The sequence below is a fragment of the Ptychodera flava genome, chromosome 11 (assembly GCF_041260155.1).
Source record: "Ptychodera flava strain L36383 chromosome 11, AS_Pfla_20210202, whole genome shotgun sequence".
NCBI lineage: Eukaryota > Metazoa > Hemichordata > Enteropneusta > Ptychoderidae > Ptychodera > Ptychodera flava.
In genome coordinates, this window is record NC_091938.1 from 6,208,429 (window position 1) to 6,229,333 (window position 20,905).

General features: G+C 37.3%; 1 protein-coding gene across 1 annotated transcript in view; it reads left to right on the top strand.

Moving 5' to 3' along the window:
* Positions 1 to 1,163: 1,163 nt before the first annotated feature.
* LOC139143382 (DBH-like monooxygenase protein 1 homolog) overlaps positions 1,164 to 20,905 on the top strand; it is a 34,942-nt gene continuing 15,200 nt past the window's right edge. The window contains exons 1-3 of the mRNA XM_070713657.1: positions 1,164 to 1,580; positions 11,763 to 11,909; positions 13,062 to 13,244. Coding sequence (XP_070569758.1) covers positions 1,197 to 1,580; positions 11,763 to 11,909; positions 13,062 to 13,244 — 714 coding nt within the window. The 5' untranslated portion in view covers positions 1,164 to 1,196. The remainder of the gene's footprint in view (positions 1,581 to 11,762; positions 11,910 to 13,061; positions 13,245 to 20,905) is intronic.

The window sequence follows — 20,905 nt, forward strand, 5'->3', positions numbered from 1 at the left end:
AAATATCCTTGATATCATGGTTCTTTTCCCTTCTCCACCATCTAGAAAACTGTATTTGCGCCATCAGTCTGGTATGATACAATACCCAATATCGCCTGTCCTTGCATTGTATCAGCATTTCTGTCATTTGTGCTGCGTCAGGAATTCGATTTTTGCCTCGTGTCCGACGCAGCACAAATGACACTAATGCCGATGTGACAGAGCAACAGGCGATATTGGGTAATAACCTCCAAGTATCACACATGTACACGGTTTCGAGGGAGTAAACGTGGCATTTAGGTCAAGACGCAGTGCGAATCTATCCCACATAAATACTGCAGTGTTTGTTTGCATAGGGCTTACGTCACTGTAGCACGTGACTTAAATAACAAAGACGCATCAATATTTCCGAGTCATGTCATAATAAGATGCTTTGGTGTTAAAAATATCAAATCGATTTTGGGGTCAAAGGTTTCCCTGTTGTACCCAGTGTGATGACGCTGCAAATTACACATTTGAACTTTCCAGTAGCAATGTGTTTTGACCAAACTAAGGTGTGCAAGGTTCAAAGCGATTGTGATATCTGTTCTTAACACCCGGACTTTACTTTTCGTCAATTTGATAACGGCGATGGTTTTAAGACAAGCAATGCCGAGGTCAGCAGCCGAGGCTTTGTGACCCGGTTGTTTATTGGCCATGTTGAAAAATAGGTTAATCATTGCGACAACAGACAAATTATTTCAGGAAGAGAGTGAAATAAAATATCGACTAAAGTTACTGGTAACATTACTTGTTACTGAAAGTAAGTTATGTATTAAATGCTTTGCTTTAGCTTCGAGCGCTTTAATTTCTTGCGAAGACATCTGTCCACCTTTAGATCTAGCCATCTATCCGTCTTTGTATCTCTTCATAAGCTAAGGTATATGGACTCTCAGTCCAAAGATATGTTTCAAGTACTGGTGTGTTAACGGTTAGCGTAAATTTCTACACACACTGCCATAAAGGAACTTCAGTTGACCATTTAGTTGTAAAAATGCGTAATTGTAAAACAAATATGTGAGTGGACAGCAATCTGCATAACACTGAAAAAATTTCAATCTCAACGATACACTCTATCTTTTACTTGTCGATATTGACCTTTTCTGATATCATTTATGTGTAAGCTTATTTGTAAAGTTAAAAAATGCGAGTATTGTCCTTGTTACGTAAGCGACATAATGGTCCGACGTACAGTGCATTCTCTTGGCATTGTACTGTGGGTGGCCGGGGCAATCCAGCACAGCTCCCGTATTCCGGTTGTTAACAAGGGTGACAAAATGTCAGTCCGCGTCAAACTTTGCTGTAGTTTGCTCTGCATGGCCGCCGTAGTTTCTGTCTGTTTGGGTTCTCCACCAACACCTACCGACACGTACACCCACGACGCTCTGTTGGACGACGGGGGCAAGTATCACTTGTACTGGAAGCTGGCCAACGACTCGATAATCTTTGAGGTGCACGTAGAAACGCTCGGATACGTTGGTTTCGGCATCTCGCCCAACGGGGGCATGACGAATGCCGACATCGTCATCGGTTGGGTCAAAGACGGGGAGGCACAGATAACGGTAAGTCCGTAAGTTCGTAATAGCCGCCGACAACATCGATCGCGCGGTATGAATTTGTACGTTGACATTTACAGAACCTTTGTTTGCAAACTCGAGCGAAAGTTTCTAAAACATGAGTAAGCTTATCAGTAGGAGGCCGAAATGTGTCGGAAAAAAGCAGCAACTTTGGAAACATCGTGAAGAAATGTTGCTGTGACGTTATGATGAATCGTGTTGATTTCCTAGGGCGATCATTGAATGAAAACAACCGAATTTGAACAAAGGACGACCTCACTGTGCACGCATTTCTGTACGTGACAGTCCATTATCTGTGTTACGTGACATGACGTCATTCATTTAGATTGGCGATGTTACAACGTGATACGGCTTCATTAGATACGTTTGCTTTTACTTTGGCGGTAATATTATGTTCAACCACTGAGATACCCCTAGAGTCATAAAGCCAATAAAACTCTCTGTGTGCCACCATAGACCCTCGAGAAAAACGAGAGAGTCTATGGTGCCACCCGACTGATCATACTATGTTCGCTGGGGAGCATTTTTAACAGCTGACCGACTTCAGTCTCTCGAACACTTATTGGTAAAACCTCTTCCGTGAGTCCAGTCTGAATGCAGGTGTACACCACAGCTTAATTAATAAGACTGTTGAGACACGGGGCGATGCACTGTAATATCAAATGCGTATTTGCCGCTGAGAACAAAATTTGCTCACGGACAGTACGCAGGGGCCGCTTTTCCAAACCAGGAATCTTTTCCGATTGGCTGTATGCACAACTTATACAGATCATGAACCGCAAGGAACACAAAACAATACAAATCAAGCGTTCAGTGTGAGCATCATTTTCGCGCCTGCCAGGCCTGAAATATTTTGTCAGGTGGCCCTTACAACGAACCACCGCTCGAGAAATAGCGTCATAAGTGTCAAAATGATTCAAGTGTCAGAGAGAGAGAGAGAGAGAGAGAGAGAGAGAGAGAGAGAGAGAGAGAGAGAGAGAGAGAGAGAGAGAGAGAGAGAGAGAGAGAGAGAGGCAAACTGTTGTAAGGGATGGACCATTAGACCTTTGGCGGGGTGGTCACAATGAAATTGTGAAAATGTTTTTTGTACTCTTGTAAATTTCTAAAATTTTTTTTTCCAATTGAGATTAGCTGTGCAATTTTTTTTCAGAGTAAATTTTCAGATTTATAAATTTTTTTTAGTTCGTCGCTGTCTGAAGATAAAGAGGGCAAAGATGTGGTGCGAAACACCACAAGCGGCCGCGCAAGCGGTCATGGGGGAGGGGAGGTCAGGAGGGGGTGTCCCCCCTCCCGCTTTTGGAGCTTTTGAAAATAGATTAAAATGGTGTTATTTGGTGGTACTTGGGGAGTATTTTTGCGGGGGGAGGTCTGGAGGGTCAGGTCAGGAGGGAGGTGTCCCCCTCCTGCTGTTGGAACTTTTGAAAAATAGAGATTAAAATGGTGTTATTTGGTGGTGGCACTTGGGGAGCATTTTTTTCATATTACACATCTTCCTCTCAAACATGGTCTTCTTGCTCCTCAGTAGCTTCCTATAGTTTTGAAAATTGACTATTTTGGTTTCCTGGCTTCCCTTTCTACTGCGTGGTGAAATGCCTACATTCACCCCACCAAACATCATGCATATCTCATGATTTAGAGCAATTGTTGCCCTTTTTTGATCAAAACATCTATTTCTCTGGTAGCAGCATGTCCAAATTGATTGGATATGTATAGATGTGGTGAAATTTCAATATTTGTCTTTTTAGGGCAAATTTATGCCATTCATGGTCAAAAAATCTGTATTCTCTGAAAAGGCTTGTCCAATTTCTTTGAAATTTGCTACATAAGTCCCTTAAGATTTGTTTAAATCATGCTCTTTTTTGTGGTGGAAAAATTCTTCAGATAATTGTCATTCAGCATTTGCTACACACAAACGATTATTCATGCAGATTTATTCAGTATTTGCTATCGAGAAACTTTCAAAGTTCAACCCTTTTGTGTGTTTTTGTGTTGGGATTTGTTGGATAGATGGCATTCTACGTAGTGTATTGTTGAATGTTAAAAAATGTGTTGCTGTTGTTTTTTGAGGCTGTTTTTTGAGAAAAAAGAATTGAAAATGCCTTTTAAAAGCAAAATAATACATAATGACTTGATATGCTGTTTTATCATTATTGACGTGTTTCTACTTGTTCACCCATTCTTGCATTCATAATTGCAATAAAATGCTGTGAAAAGAATGAACCTGATGTGGCCTGCATCTGTTTACCTTGATCTTAAAAGGCAAATACAACTTTCTGTCTTGACAACTATACCATAGTTTCAATGTTTTACCCAGTGTACCTGCTTGGTTTGTACGCAGGAAACAAGTTGAAAACAGGCTCTATAATTTTATAATTTTCAAGTGATCAGAATACAAAAGTCCTGAAAAGATAAGATAATCACAACTTCCAGTATAAGGGATACAGTCACTCTAAATGTATAAATTAAAATTAAAAATGTGCCTGGAGGATGTACTAAAAATACAGAAAGTTGCTTCCTGTCGGTAAAATTTAAAAAAAATTCAAGATTTTACAGACTTTTGCATTTTTTTTCGCATTTGTCTTCTTATTTATTTTTTTTATTTTGCAAACTAGTTGGAAGATTTTTTTCCTAACTTTCTGCTCTGAAATTTTTTTTTTCTGTTTTTGACCACCCCCTCCCAAGATCTAATGGTCCGTCCCTAAGTATGAAAAGAATGTGAAAAAGGACAAAAAGAATGTCGACTAGAAAACGAATGTCCACAACCTAAGGCGACCACTCCTTTTTATGGTAATGCCGACGAAGTGTAAGTGAATACGACACGAGTTCAAAATATTTCAATTGCCTACGGGAAGCAAAATTTACAAAAGAATATTTAATGACGTTCGGGTAGCTCTAATTATCGACTATAATATACATTAAATGCAGCATTTCAAGCGTCTTGCAACACTGGCATGCGCATTTATTTCGACTTAAACTCAATCCTGCTAGACAGTACCACTTCTTAATCAGCCAAGTCAGTAAAAAGCGTACCGAGCCAAAAACATACGAGTTTTAAACCACTTAGTTTGATCTGCTTGCGGATGTAGTTCGTAAAAACCATGTTTTTCACATAGTTTGTATTTTCAGAGGCCTTCAAATGTTCGACATTTTGTTAATATGCACCATATGGGACATGTTGTGGTTCATTAGTTTTAAACAACTTGGCAGGATAATTGTGGCCGTTTCAGAGAGCTTCAGGTGTCATTTTTATGAAATGTTTGGTTATTATTAAAAGCTCGTTTGCGATGAATGGTAGCAGTGAGGTGTGGCACACGTTTCTAAAGAACAGTTTTAGCATTTTAAATTTTTCGGTAACGTATATACGTGACAGTGGAGTATTTAACACCCGCAGTGGAGTATGGTTTGGTGAATAACGGACAAAATGCACTCCTCTTTTCAGCTGCTGTTGCTGCAGTATGCTTTGTAGAGAAAGAAAGCCTTTGAAGAATGAAAAAAGTTTTTGATAGGCGAGTGCTATATGGAGCGAACTGTACCAAAATCGAGTGTATACGACTGCGGCGGGGGTTATTGCTATTATATTATATCAAGTTGTGTGTGTGTCGTCTAATTAGGGTATTCTGGTCACTCTAAGACTCAAATGCAGAAAAGGGGCGCTTGCAAGATCGCCGAATGTCGGAAATTCAGTGTCCGAGACTGAGCAATTTTATCAGTTTGGACTTACGTTGACATCTCAGACACACAGTGAGCAGACAATAAATGTGAGTGCAAGTATGGCAAAGTGCCAAAAGCACAGTGAGGCATTTTTGTAACGAGGATGAGAAAGCCTGCACATGTGTTTGCAAAACACTATATTTATTTTATCAATTTACCCCCAAATTTCCCTGCAAGGAAAATAACATTAACTTTATTGGTCTCCGCATTAACCTTTATACTGGTTTAGGGGCCCGTTCTTAGCATTGCTAAAACAGTAATTTAGCATCGATGGGGTGAGCTATCGTCCCATTAGAATTGCGCATGGTAACATGATAAAAATATAATTACGTATATAGATGTATATGTGTGTAACGTATGTCTTTGTATATAGAACATATCGATACGATGATATACGTAACTTATATATATATATATATATATATATATATATATATGTACTACAGTAGAACGAAATTATTTTGCAGACCAAGTGTACACTGTACTCGTGCTCTTTATTTGTATGTATTCAATGCGATTGGAACTAATTTGGGACAATTGGATGGTGAAGTAATGTCTGTTTAATCTACAAATCTAAGCTTATCTGCTTTTCTTTTTAAGTTATACACTTTTTAATGAGTAATTTGTAATATTGCAACACTCAGCTATATGGCACCTAACATTTTTGAGAAATTTGAAAAATATGAAGATCCAATCGTGTCATTTGTGTATTACTTAGTAACTATTTGACACAGGTACAAATTCTGTATATGTGTGTGTATTGTCGTATATCCAGCATTTTTAGTCTACCACTTGTAGGGGCTCATTTTAAAGGCAGGGACTCGATCTCAGGGATCGAGTTTGTTCTAGTTTGTTCTAAAGGATTATGAAGGTGTCATAGCCTTTTGTTTTCCATTGAAATTGTAATCTAGTAACTAAATTTTCTGGCAAGCCAATCTGACGCCTGATCCATGCCTTTAAGCTCATGGAGTATCTAGAGTTTCACCGGTGTCAGTGTAAAGCGACAGCTGTTCCCAACTGCCCGAGCCCAACTGTTTGAAATTTACCTCTTTCGTGCACGAGTTTCTTTCTTCCTATTACCCTCAGGACAAGTTCCCGATGACCCTGCCACCATTTCAAAAATCTGCTCTCCTACAAAGTTTTCCCACAATGTCCCCCTTGTCACATCCAATCAAACCGTCGGCTATAGATCTCTACACCATCCTTCAGAATTAGGGTTACTGTCTCGAAATTGAAAGACTTACACTTTTGCTGATTATTTCCATTAAATCGTTCATTTTGAACACCAGGAATAAAAATGGCGGTTACCAAGCAAAATCTAGTACTAGAGAAACAAATTGCCCAATAATTACTTACTCTTTATATTCAAAATGGCCGGCATCCCCGTGTTAACTCTCTTGGCAAAATTGTCTCTTTTCACAAAACTATGCCGATTCGCGGTCACTGCATCAGCTTCAAAATGAGCACCCATTTGTGGTATACCAAAATAATGCCCCTGGTGCATTTTATCTTTAAAAAGTCCCAATGACGCATTCTGTCTCACAGTATGGGGTCGTCGGAGCTGCGTCTGCGCATAGACAGTAGAGGGTGAAGACCCTGTAGTGTACTGTCTATGATCTTTGAGATTTTCTTGCTTACATGTCATGTATTTCACGCACTGTACTTGACACATCGTGTCAACATAGCTGCAATATTCAAATATTGAGAGTATTTCAACATATGCTATAACAGTCTGGTTTGGAAATATCACTATTGCAGAGTTTTATTCTCTAGTAAAAGTCGTCAGCACTGCAAAGAAGATCAATGGTTCAGATCTACCTTCATTGCCATCAATTTATCGATCCAGGACCATTCGGAAAACCACATCTATCATTAATGATGAATATCATCCAGCCCATAAATATTTTGAATTTTACCTTCTGAGCGACGCTATCGTTGCATCAGAACAAAATCTGAACGCTTTCGCAAGAGTATTTATCCATCAGCAGTTCGAATTTTAAATCAAATGAAATATATTTGTTTCACATTTCGTATTTTTAGTCTTTGTATTTTAACGTGTGTTCATTTTTAGTATTTTTATTCCAGTTTATGATATTTTTAATTCTTTCACTGATGCGCACGTGAAAAATCAATTTCCATTGTATTTTAATGCATATGGCAATAAATTATTATTATTATTATTAAATGTTACGATGTACATTATGAGAAACACGTTTTAATTTTTTTCGATGCCAACGTACCTTGTATACCATTTTTACGCGACCTCCTCTCTTTCATAAGGCCTCGTCTCGTTGACACGATGCTTCAATTAAGCCTGTACCTAATGATGCCATAATAGCTTTAACCATGTCACATTTCAATTAGATTCACTTTCGCTCATATAAATACTGCAATTACAAAAAGGCGCGTCGAAGGACATCGTAAAATAGCCAATTGCTTTTTCGAACTTTATCCCAGCCTGTGAGCACGCATTCGAGTTCGTGCCTGCTAGCCATTCGGGTCTTAAGTCACGTGCGAAAAGAGTCGCGTAATTGTAAATCTGGAAATATAAAGCCGATCCTATGGCTTGACGTTTATAAGCATAATATGAACTACACTTTAGCATTTAGGCACTCACGAGATGTTAAAATTTTCTTCTTTAAAATTTCAGTGGCCGTGACAGATCTTCAGCCACGATTTACACACAGGAAAGTCGGTTACTTACACCTTGGGATTACCTCACGTGATGTCGCATTAGCGCCAAAGTAGTCATAGAAATTTTCTCAATATTAATAATGCTTATACAACGACGTTAACATTAATAATTTTTTACCATGTCCTGTCCATTGCGTTTTAATTGGTCGAACTGAAACACGTGACTGCCCACAAATACACAGTAATGGTTTGTTTTCATGTCCGTGACTTTGAATAATATCGTAAAACACAGTAACTTTACGGCTAATACGAAAATTATGATTTGTAAAAAGATCATAATCAACCACAAATTAATAAAATGGAGCATTTGTGGGCCAAGTTTAGACGCTGTTTTTCAAAAAATCTCCGGATTTGCAAAATTTTTGCAGCGCGCGCACTACTCACTGACAGGTTCTGGGGCCCCGTTGTCGTTCGCACGGGAAATTTTTGTAAATTTTGACGGTTTTTTGAGGTTCGTTGATAATATAATTGAAAGAACAGACTCCACACTGACCATTAACGTTTATTTATGGGCGCGGGCGAGAGGAAAGCCAAGTTAACGGGCTCGGCTTAAATTTTGGCTTTCCTCTCGCCCTTGCCCATAAAGAAACATTAATGGTCAGCGCGTCGTCGGTTATTTCCATAATATAATATATGTCACGAAGACGACGATAATGGTAAGATAATGATGGTATTAATACTGCGTAATCACGATACGAATGTAACCGCGTGAGGGCGTAATCACGGAAACGGTAGCAGCAGTAAAGTAGTCTGGTCCCCCGACCCATTTCTACCGCTGGTTGCGCTGCTAAAGAAAATAGGATGAGGTATTGGCTATTGTAAGCATGGCTGTCATTGGTCAATAGTACAAGTGCAGTGATTGCATTGAACTTATTACCAACTTGGAGCTACTTTCAAATTTAGATTTCGTTTGCCCATGGAGCAATTTTACCTCCATCGGAGACATAAAAGTGAAGCCATCACTTCAACGTTCGATGTTACGTAGTCTAATTTCCAAGCTTGTCACTTTTATACTTTACTTTACTTTATTGCCAATTTAAATTGTTTACAAAACATGCAATAAATCCAATTACCGTAACACTGGCAATATTGGAAGCCAGAAGTAATAGCTTACAGCTAATCGAGTCTGGCCCCATCTCTCATTACATTGCATTATATAATCAGATGTGCTGATCACATGATTTTGTCAGATGACTGTGCTCATTTGCAGTCAAAATTCTGACTAAAACCAGGTGCAGCCAACGGAGCTATTCATCGAAAAGCTATTCCAGGAGCAATTTTAAGGGCAGGGGAAATTTTAATTTTGCTCGGGCAGGGGACATGTTTTTAGGTGGCAGGGGAGCAAATTTTAGTTTTTTTGTAGGGCAGGGCAGATACCGGTTGATTGTCCTGGGGAGAGGGCTTGGTGAAAAACTTTTTGAGGGGAATTGTTTCCAGGGCAGGAGAAATTTGCAAAAATTTTTGTGCCACAGGGCAGGGGAACTTCAAAAATTAGCAATGGGGAGGGGAAACAGGCAAATATAAGTAGGGAGTAGGTAAAAATGAAGTTTTAGTTGGGGAGCGTAGGTCGAAAAATTTTCTGTGGGAGGGCAAATTATGAACAGCTAATTTTTTACCCTCTTGACTTAAAATTAGTCTGTTCACAAAACTTGTCATGCACAATATATCTTATCATAGTGAGGAACTTTTTAAAAGTGCATCTTTCGTTGGCTGCACCTGTGAAACGGCTTCCCAAACCTGACCCTATTTTCGTTAGCAGCGCAGCCAGCGGCAGAAATGGGGCAGGGGACCAAACTAACGTTAACAGTAAAGCAGACGGCAATGGAAACAATTAGGATAATAGGTCGATATGGCGTCAAAACAACACGCACATCACCTTGCCTGTTTAAGCTCCGCAAAGACGCTAATCCCTGAACTTGGTTGTTACCCGTAGTTTTACGTCACCACTCGTCAAATTTTGGCTTCTTTGTCGAAAATGTGGTTTATAAATAGTTGTTTATTTAACCCTTCGTCCCTGTTACAAATGAAACAATCTCATTGGAGCTTTGTTTATTTTTTTCTATGAAATTATATTGATCTCTTCAGACTTAAACCATCTAATATAATCTTGATTCTTGATATGTTTCCGGAAAGTTAGACATGAAAGGTTTGATATGATTTTTTGTCAGACTAATTCATGCTGCTTTTGTTCTTAAAAATCGCTCGTCGGATAGCTCGTTTGTTCGCCTGTTGGCTCGTATGTTAATACTTGCGATTTTTCAAATTATTATGTGGGTGTCCGTTTTAGTCATATTCCCATAATGCCACCAACCGGATGAGCAGAGAGCTTTTTATGACTAGGCAATTAGGTTTTTGATCCTTGTGTCATTCACTGATATATGTTAAAAATCGTCATGTTACGGTCATAATTGCTTTTAGCCATAGGCTGCGTCTCTGCATATCCCTACCTGGCCGGTGTATGTCAAACACTATTAGCAACACTAGTCACTAGATTAACATTGTCATTGCATCAAATATGGAAGTGGGACTGCCACGGCCATTTATCAAAGAACTTAAACACATGTGACCTCAGTTGCCCATTTACATGGCCACAACCACATATATTCCGGATTCTGATGGTTTTAGTATTTGAAGTTCAATGCGTTGCTTTAGGAAAAAAAACGCCAAAGTTTTGCCTTAAACTCAGTTACAGTTGCAATTAATTCAGTTGAAAATTCACTTAACATAGTTTCAATTCACATGCAAAGGTGCGGCCATATAGGACCTGGTGTCTAAACATTGAAAATTTGACCAGAATCAATCCGTCCGGCGCGCCAGCAATTCAGGACAGTTTACAGTAACATCCTCGGTTGGGAAATAGGGCAAGTGAAAGAGACAATCCTCAGAGTTCACCACAGTCTCCAGGGAGTAATGGTCGCTCATTAGAATTCACAATCTTACTCATTAATATTCATTATCTTCTTCATACGTTACAGACCTGCTATATTTATACATCACATATGAAGCATATTTCATTCAGTAAGAAGGAAATACTAGGTTTAATACAAACAATGGCCATAGACTCAGATAAAATATTTTACGTCACAGGCTTTATTTCAAAAATAAAAGTACGTTTAGAAACTAATTTGATGGAATGTTGTGTTTTTTCTTCTGTAAAATATATTTTTAACACTTCCTAATGTAGTAAATAAGGTATGTATTGTACTCCCCTACAGTATCACTGACGTAAAATAAAGTAAATGCTGTGTCAATCAAAGTAGAAATAAGCAACATACTGATCATTGATTGTACTGACTCGAGGTTGAGAATGTGTACAGTACATATGTACATTTCAGAGTCAACACCGACGATAAAGAAATTGACATTTCGGAATGGATGTGCAATAATCACGTCGACATTGTTAAGGTAGAACGCGCCTAAGGGACAGATAGTCGGACTCTCGCATTTCTACAATTCTTTTCTGATCTACCACTTGTGGGGCTCATTTTAAAGCTGTCGGAGAAAGAATTACTTTTAATTTCTCCCCATAGAGTTAATACAGGAATGGCGGCCATCTTGAATTTCAAATATCGCCAAATGTTGGGTAATTTCTAAACTTTGCATGTTGACCGCCGATTTTTATTGTTGATTTGGTAAGAGAGTAGTTGAAGGTTTCATTGAGGAAAGTTTGAGTAAAAGTTTAAGTCTTTCACTTTCGAGGCGCACACTGCCTTAACTCTTCTCGAAATGCTCACATGTTATATCATTGTGCTTTCTGTACAGGATCGTTTCGCCACTGGAAACCGGGAACCCTACATTGATGCGAGCCAAGACATCGAGCTCATTGGAGGAATGGAAACAGACACACACACAGTGCTGACATTCTCAAGAAATCTGCAGACTTGTGACTCGGATGATATCGAAATCACAGTGAGTATACCATAGCAAGCACATGTGACAGACTTTCTCTACTTGATCTGTGTAATACTCATGACTAGCTTCCTGTAATTCAGTAATAAAATTGCCTCATCAAAATATTTCAGAAGTTTTCTAGGCAAAGAGTTTCATGGTGAACGTGGAAAATATATTTCATGTCACACGATATATCTAAGCCAAATCAGTAAGTGTATTCGAATAGAGAATAAGGAAATTTAAAACTTTTTAAAAACGAACACTAGTCGTGACGATATCTCCTTAAACAATCTCGATCTACTGTTTCCCCGACGATGAACAAAACTATAGCTGTGAGAAGCAGTACGTTTTCCTTTGTAAGGAGATGAAAAATATAACGCCTATAAGGACGTACGGCTGAAGGTAATTATCATGATACTTGCACGCGCTAGACTAATCCTTTGTGATCAGCAATCCGTCAAAATTATATGCGATTTATTTATAACACTACATCTTATATTTCCTAAAGCAACACTTTTTTAAAGAGTGACATATTACTTGAAATATCAATACTTATATTATAGCCATGTCGATACAAGTAGTTAATGGTGATAAGGGTTTTAAAGTTTAAAAAAATAAGATAAGAATGGTTTATGGGCTCAAAGTGACATTAGTAGCGACAAGGCTATATAAGTATTTATGTTTCAAGTAATATGTCACTCCTTAAAAGTGTTGCTTTAGGAAATATAAGGTGAAGTTGTATAAATAAATCTTATATAATTTTTTAATTATTGATTTACTGAAATAGTGATAGGGGTTTAAAGTGAAAAAATAAGACAAGAATGGTTTGTGCGCTCAAAGTGACATTTGATTAACCACTGACACCAGTGAAATTTCTGACGTAATCCCAATTACTGATAATGTATCCGATTATCCAACACTGTGGTCCCTGATGTTTTCTACATCCACATATTCCCTGGCATTGTCAGAATTATAAAATATGTACCCCTCCCAGTCCACAATGGACTCCAGCAAACTGTACACTCCATAATGTACTCGGCTTTGCCAAGTACACTATGTCGTGCAAAACTTGTCTTCGTCCATTATTGGCCTGAAAGGGGTACATTATTCTTAATCATTACCATTTGTCATTGATTTCCGTGTTCTGTCTCTCTGCTTCCATTCATCTAGTCTGGAACAATGCGTCTGATCTATTCCTACCACGCCGATGACCCCGAGTCAGAGACGGGCCTATCCTATCACGGTAGCCAGCAACGTGGCTCTCGCAGTATACATCTTCTGGCCGTCGACAAAGTGATTCCAGCAATGCCAACAGGAGACGACCTGCTCACTTACGAGTTTCTGAATCCAAATGTAAGCATACCGTCACATCAAGTGTAGTACATCATTTTCAGTTGAAATACGGGAACCCACAAACTTCCAACAAGAGTAGGAGTATTGTGTACCGCATCTTTTCATAACACACTGAAGTGCAGGAAGATACTTTTACGTTAAAAAGCTGTTTTGCCAGTTGTTTGCAGAGATATTGTCTCACATTTACATTTTTGTCATAGTATATATGTATAACTGCAATGAAGCCATGTATTGGGACTTAATCAGACTCCCCCTGATTAGATTCCCGCCTACCTTTGCTTCAACTAAAGAGGCAGATAATTTCACAACTGTTGAACAAGAGAAAGTTGGCGAATCCAAATCATCAAGTATAGGTGCAGATGTTTGCAGAATTCAGATGGTCATCAGAACCGACTCGTCTACCCGTATAATCTAAGCATAGATGACCCAGAAATGCTCGGTATATTGATTTAAACTATTTCTCCAATCAGTAAAAAGTACAGTATGAATGGAAGAAACTCTGTTTGATATCATTTTGTGAAATAAGACAGTGTGTGCAATTGACCACTTACGTGACAGAGTCTTACTTGAAGATGACACTGTCCGCTTTGGAGTATATGAAATGAACTGACAATAGTCTATTATCCTCGATTTGGCAATCATCGGGGAATCGCTTGAGGCATGTATATTCAATGACTCCGTCGCCAATCATGTTGAAAGGGTCGTGTCATGCAGGGCAGTGTGGTTTTCTCTTAGTTGTACCAAAATTATTATGGTCCTTGTCCAAGAAAACACGTATACAAAGTGAGATATCGCAAAGTTTCGAGCAGCACGGATCATTGAGTATTCTTGTTTGGTATGAAAGAGTGAGCAACGCAGGAGGATATGTGGAATATGCCCACAGACACAGACAGACACAGATACACATACACACTATATTATTAAGTATATAGTATTAAATATATAATATGAAATATATAGTAAACACCTATTGCCTGGTCATGAGGGCTATAGCGACCGTCTATTACCCCGAGGGGCCGTGTGTTACCAGAAACACATCGCTATTCCCCGAGGCCGTAGGCCGAGGGGTATAGCGATGTGTTTCTGGTAACACACGGCCACGAGGGGTAATAGACGAGCGCTATAGCCCGAATAAAGACCAGGCTATAGGTGTTTTATAACAAACCACATGCTCATGTTGTATTGTTATATAGTTTTTAATGTGTTTTGATATTTTGCACCGCAACAATCCATTGTGACAAGTTTACTGTCGGATGTTTCAACAGGCTGGCGCTTTCAGTTGTACGTGGTACCACTTTCTTTCAAAAAATATTCAAAGCATACCTAGCGACATCCTTAGTTGCACCTTAATCTTTTCCGTCGATGAGCTATTCAAGTTCCTACGCTGTGGAATGTTGGAAAATGTTGGAAAATCTGTTTTAGAGAATGTGTCTTCACCTATCCCGGACGCACATCACGTTCTACACTGTAAAAATAGCGGACGCTAGACGCGTCTTTACGCGTTCAAAATGTACGTGTCGGTGTTCAAATTTGAACGGCTAGTGTTCATATTGTTAACACTACTGTTCATATTATTAACAATGATGTTCTAAACCTGAACACTATGTGTTAACAGCCATCTCCTTCAAGTGTTCAAAAACTCAGCATCACAGAAATTTTACAATACTGTGAAACAATTAACAGTCTTTTGTGTTTTTTACTTTACAATGGCTATATTCAATTTACTACTGCCTCGCTGTCCGGCAAACGTACACGGATTTTGGTGTGACGAATTTCCCACTAAGTGAAAAATATTTCCGGTCTACAATGCTGAAAGCATGTTTTTTCTAAAAAAGAAAGTATACAAAATAATTGTACACGCTTATTATGTGTTGAAATTTTGTAAATTTGAAAATAAAATCAGAAAACCACCACGAACGTTTTGATTTTAACATCGGCATGCAAGAGGAGTTCTATTTCTAAACACTCGGTGTTCAAGTTTGGTGCTTTTTCCCATCCCATGATGCATCAAAACGGAAGTTGCGACATTTCTCTTCTAAGCGCACCCTGAAGTCGTGATCGTGCGGAAGCAAGACCAGAAAGGGTAAGTGTTCTCTCCAAAATAGTAAAAGGTATTAGATTTTGAAGCATCTGTATTAATATCCTTCGAAATTAATCGTATTGTACTTTGAAATAGCTTAACTACGTGAAGAAACCTTTTTTCTTTCAGTGGCTGGTATACCAACAACAAGCTGTGATACGCGATGGTACTTTTGGCCATGGCCTATCGATCGATCTCACTCGGGTCAAGGGTCATCGTGACACCAACTTAAGCGATAACCCTTGACCTGAGCGCGATCGATACGCCTTGCATAGTACCGCTGCGTAATCACAGCTAACACATGTCTTTTAGTAGAGACAATCGCATGTTAAAAATCAGTTAAACATCGTAGAGTATACAATGTATTGTTTCAGCATATGAGAGTTTGGCTTTTTTATTTTAATCAATTGATGACAAGAAGAAACCAATATTTTGTAACAGTATTGAAAGGAGGCACTGTATATGAAAGTCTCCCCTTTTCCTTAACCTAATCAGTCTCTTGTCTTTCATTTAAAGTCTCATCTCGCCATATTACCTATTGTTGCATTATTTTCAGTATGTAAAAAGTTGGATTTAACTGAAAATCGAAGAGTTGTTACAGAAGCTGGGGCACGTGGTACAGATAATGAAGAAGATGAGTGTACAGGTAGCTGTCTGGAAACAAGCTTGAGAACCTCAGTTCATCTCTAATGTAGATTTAAACTTCCAAGGGTCAGTAACTGAATTTTGATAAGTTTCTGTATTTTTTTTCTGAATTAATCTAAGCTTTAGTAGCATGGTATGATCAACTACATGTTGCCGGAGAATAAGCTTTCACAGACGTGTAGTCTCCTTTATCAGATGCAAGGATGGAATGAAAAATTAAAGCTGAAAGCGACGGAAAATTCAGAGTAAAAATGTCCACTCTTAATTACTGAATTTTCTGAAATTTTCACTCTGAATTTTCTGTCACTTTCTGCTTCAATTTTCCATTCCCCCCTTGCATCTGTTAAAGGAGACTTCAAGTCTTTGGAAGTTTATGCCCTTATAAAATTTAGTTGATCATAGCATGCTACCAAACCTTAGAGAATTTTGTATTGTACCTTAACACGTCTCTTGTTCTTAGCAACTGGTTTTTAGCTTTGCCGTCAGCTAAATAGGTGGATGTGTAGCATTGTCCTCAAATTTGTACATCCCAAGGTTTTTCTTTAAAATAGCATGTACAAATCCTTTAATATTTGGATTACAGGTCCCCAGGGATTACCCTAATCACATATGTTCAAATTATGATGAACTATGCGAATTTATATTTTTGAGGCTAATTTTGCTATTTTTGGCAAAAATCTTCTTCTCTTTTACTGACGTCTTCAATATTTGGTAAACATGTCCCTAAGAATGACCCTAGTCAAATTTGTGCTACTTCTGATGAAATATTCAATTTTTTATATTTCATGGCAATTTTCGTCATTTTTGGTCAAAAGTTCTTTAAAAATCTTTTTCAAAACTGCGAATTGAACAGCTTTGATATTTAGGACATAGATCTCTACTGATAGCCTTTTTCAGATTGTTCAAATAAAGCAGAAATTTGAAACTTTGTATTTTTAAGACATTAAAGACATTTCAGACATTTTAAGATATGAGGGATTACCAGAATGTGATATATTCACATTATGATGCAATCTACATTTTTTTATTTTAAGGGTGATTTTTATCACTTTAGGTAAACACATTGTATAAACAATTAATAGCAAGGTACACCAGAATCTGAAAGGTCTTAACGAATATGTTTTTAATTTCTGAGAAGTAGATTTTTGAAATGTCACCGATTTATGTCATTGTTTATTTAAAGATATTACAAACAAACAAAGCTTTTTGTTCATGAAGGACTTTGTTGGACAACGAAATAGGTTTTACCCTAACAAGGACCGATTTTCCCCACTTTCTGCATGTTGTGCCTTACTGTGACACTTTGACAACTTTACATGTTGTGTTTACTTCAATGTGGACAACTATGTATCATGTGCACTAGAGAAGCCTTGGCTAACTTTCTTTTTCTTCAAAATTTACAATTGTCTATATAGTCCAGTCAAAATAGGGTTAGACCCACCACAAATTGCAACAGAATTTTTTTCTTCAGAATGCATTTTAGTGAGGTACCCAGAACAACATATTAAAAGTTTACTCGAATCCACCTTGGGGAAATATGTCTAATTTGCATAAATCAAATATGGCGGCCAACCATCTGACAAAATAACATAATTGGCTATATATCACATATTAAACAAGCTATTTCAGTGATTTCAAAGTCTGACACTAGTTAGTAGGCTAAAGGAATCATTTTGGAGGTATAATGTTTCATATAGGCACTTCATTAATTTGCATAATTCCAATATGGCGGCCAACATTCCTACAAAAGACATTTTCGGTCATATACCACGTATTAAACAAGCTATTTCAGTGATTTTCAAGTTAAAAGTATATTTCTTTGGTATGGACAAATGATTTTCGAGATGCTATGATTTGCATAGGTAATTTGTTAATTTACATAAGTCCAAGATGGTGGCCAACATTCCTACAAAGACATTGTCGGTCATATACCACCCATTAAACAAGCTATTTCAGTGATCTTAAACTTTTAATATTTTTTGGGGTATGAAGAAACACTTTTAGTGGTTCAATTTTTACAAAGAACCTTTGATAATTTGCATAAATTAAATATGACTGCTATATTAATGCCCCATGGCTTAATAGCTTCTATTATAAATAAGGGTTTGGTATAGTGTTTAGCACTAGGAAACTATCAAGAAGAAATTGTTAAGTCCTTCGACATTCATTTTTAGCTCATATATGGTATTGATATGAATACCAAAAAGAGCTTATATGGTGAGTCTATGGCGTCTGCATGTCTGTATGTCTGTCTGTATGTATGTATATGCGGATGTATGTCCGTCACACGCAAAGGCTCCCATACCGCAAAAGCTACCATCTCAGTCTTTGGTGTACAGGTAGATGCAGGGGTCGAGATGTTACGTTGTTTAAGTGTCAAAAATATGCAAATGAGGTCAGAAAAAGGGAAAATCCTGCAAATGTGCAGGAGTGGTGGCAATAACTGAAACAGCGCACACATCTGAGTAAGAGGTTTTTGACCTTTAACCTATTTGTATGCAGGGTACCTATTATGTGCGAGAGTGGTGGCAGTAACTGAAACAGCTTATTATTCATTCCTGTGATTGTTTATGAACTGTGACATATTAACAGACCTGCTCAAACCATGGATGTCTATTTTTGTACATCCATGGTTGAAACATTCTCTGCTATGCATGTTGCTAAAGTTGACCTCCAGTACCTAAAGTTATTTACTTTTGTCATTCTTGTTTTTCTGGTTTAAATATTTCTTGTTGTTTTTCTGGTTGTGCAGAAATCATTGTCATAACATCAACGTAGAATTTTCCTGCACTGAACAGATAGAAACATCACTTATTGTTGATCTTTGGTATGTACCAATTCTGATCAAATTTGAGCGACACCGTATAATTGCGGTATTTTTAAAATTTTAATTTTTCTATATATGACGACTGTTAATGATTGTTAGTCTTCTGAATAATATATTCTCTTTCTGAATATAACATTGGATTCATCTGTGTACGGCATTTTCGTAATTTGTATTGGTGTTTAACACTGTACAGTGTCAAAACATGTAATCTGTAATGTTTACTGTTAAAAAAAGACGTGTTCAAAATCTTTAGTTTTTAATTTAGACTGAACCCCCTTCTTATGGATGGGTGCATCTTTATAAGATCCCCTAGATGACAGGCAAGAAGTCATCACACATAACAGCAAAAATACAATAAACACAACAAAGCTAAAAAACAGAAAAAATGATTTGACCAAAATAAAAAATGCCATAATACACACAAATTGAAACTTAGCACTATTGCAAACAATGTCAGATTCATAAAAACTTTATGGACACATAGACTCAAAAAAATCTGAAAACTGCATGCTTTAGCAAAGGCTTAAAATTAATCCAAAAACAGAATCCAACTATTACACAATACAAACAAGTACATCTTGAGTCATTTTTCCAAGTGTCATTTTTCCAGATGTACATGCTTGTATCGTGTAACAGTTGGATTCTGTTGGGCTGATGAGTTGTTTGAATTAATTTTAAGCCTTTCCTAAGCGTGCAATTTTCAATTTTTTGTGAGTTTATATGTTGATCAAGTTTTTAAGAGTCTGACATTTTTGCATCAGAATTTTATTGCAAAACAAAATAGTTGTTTTGTTATATAGCATTTAAAAAACAATGTGAAAATTTCAGAAAATTTGACCCAGCCAGACAAGAGTTAAATTCTTTGCAAATCTTGAAATTCGGATAAAAGGGAAGCAGAAAATCGGTGATTTGCATAAATTTGCATAAATTACCCCTTCTATATCATGAACTTACGACTGCTTGCCAAGCTAAAATTGAGCCTAACCAATTTTGATCTTGGGTTAACAAATTAATCAAATTGGATGAATATTTGCAAAAAAATTATTTTGAGCAAAATACGCTGCATTGGGTGCAGTGCCCTCTTAACAGTTTTTTCTTGATATTCCGGTTGCTAAAATCTCTACAGAACCTTATTTATATAAGAAGCTATTTGGTCATTAATTTGGCTGCCATATTTAATTTCTGAAACTTATCAAAATGTCTTTTAAAAACATTGAACCGCAAAAGGTGTTTCTCCATGCTCAAGAAATATATTTAAACTTCAAAATGGCTGAAATAGATTGTTCAATACATGATATATGACAGAAAATGTCTTTTGTAGGTATATTGGCCGCCCTATTGGATTTATGCAAATTAACGAAGTGCCAAGGCAAATCATTAATCATTTGTCCATGCCAAAGAAATATACTTTTAACATTGAAATCACAGAAATAGCTTGTTTAACCCTTTGACTGCTGTTATTTTTACACAAAAATTTTAATGCAATATTTTACCAATTTCTGTGAACTTTTCTGTACGTTTTTTCATAATTTTTGACCAAATGGATATCATTTTTCAGGAGCCACATTTTTTTTTCAAAATTTTGGCAAAAAGCAGAAAAATTGACTGTGATACATTTTATATAGTTGACAATAATAGACTTTGGCGCCAAAAGGGTTAATACGTGGTATATGACAGAAAATGTCTTTTGTATGTATGTTGGTAACCCTATTGGATTTATGCAAATTAACAAAATACCTAAGTATGCAAATCATTGCATCTCGAAAATTGTTTGTCCATGCCAAAGAAATATACTTTTAACTTTGATATCACAGAAATGGCTTGCTTAACCCTTTGACTGCTGTAATTCTTTACACAAAAATTTTTATGCAATATTTTACCAATTTCTGCGAACTTTTCTGTAGGTTTTTTCATAATTTTGACCAAATTGATATCATTTTTCATCAGCTACATTTTTTTATCAAAATTTTGGCAGAAGGCAGAAAAAATGACTGTGGTTCATTTATAAAGCTGACAAATATAGACCTTAGCGCCCAAAGGGTTAATACGTGGTATATGACAGAAAATGTCTTTTGTAGGTATGTTGGCCACCATATTGGATTTATGCAA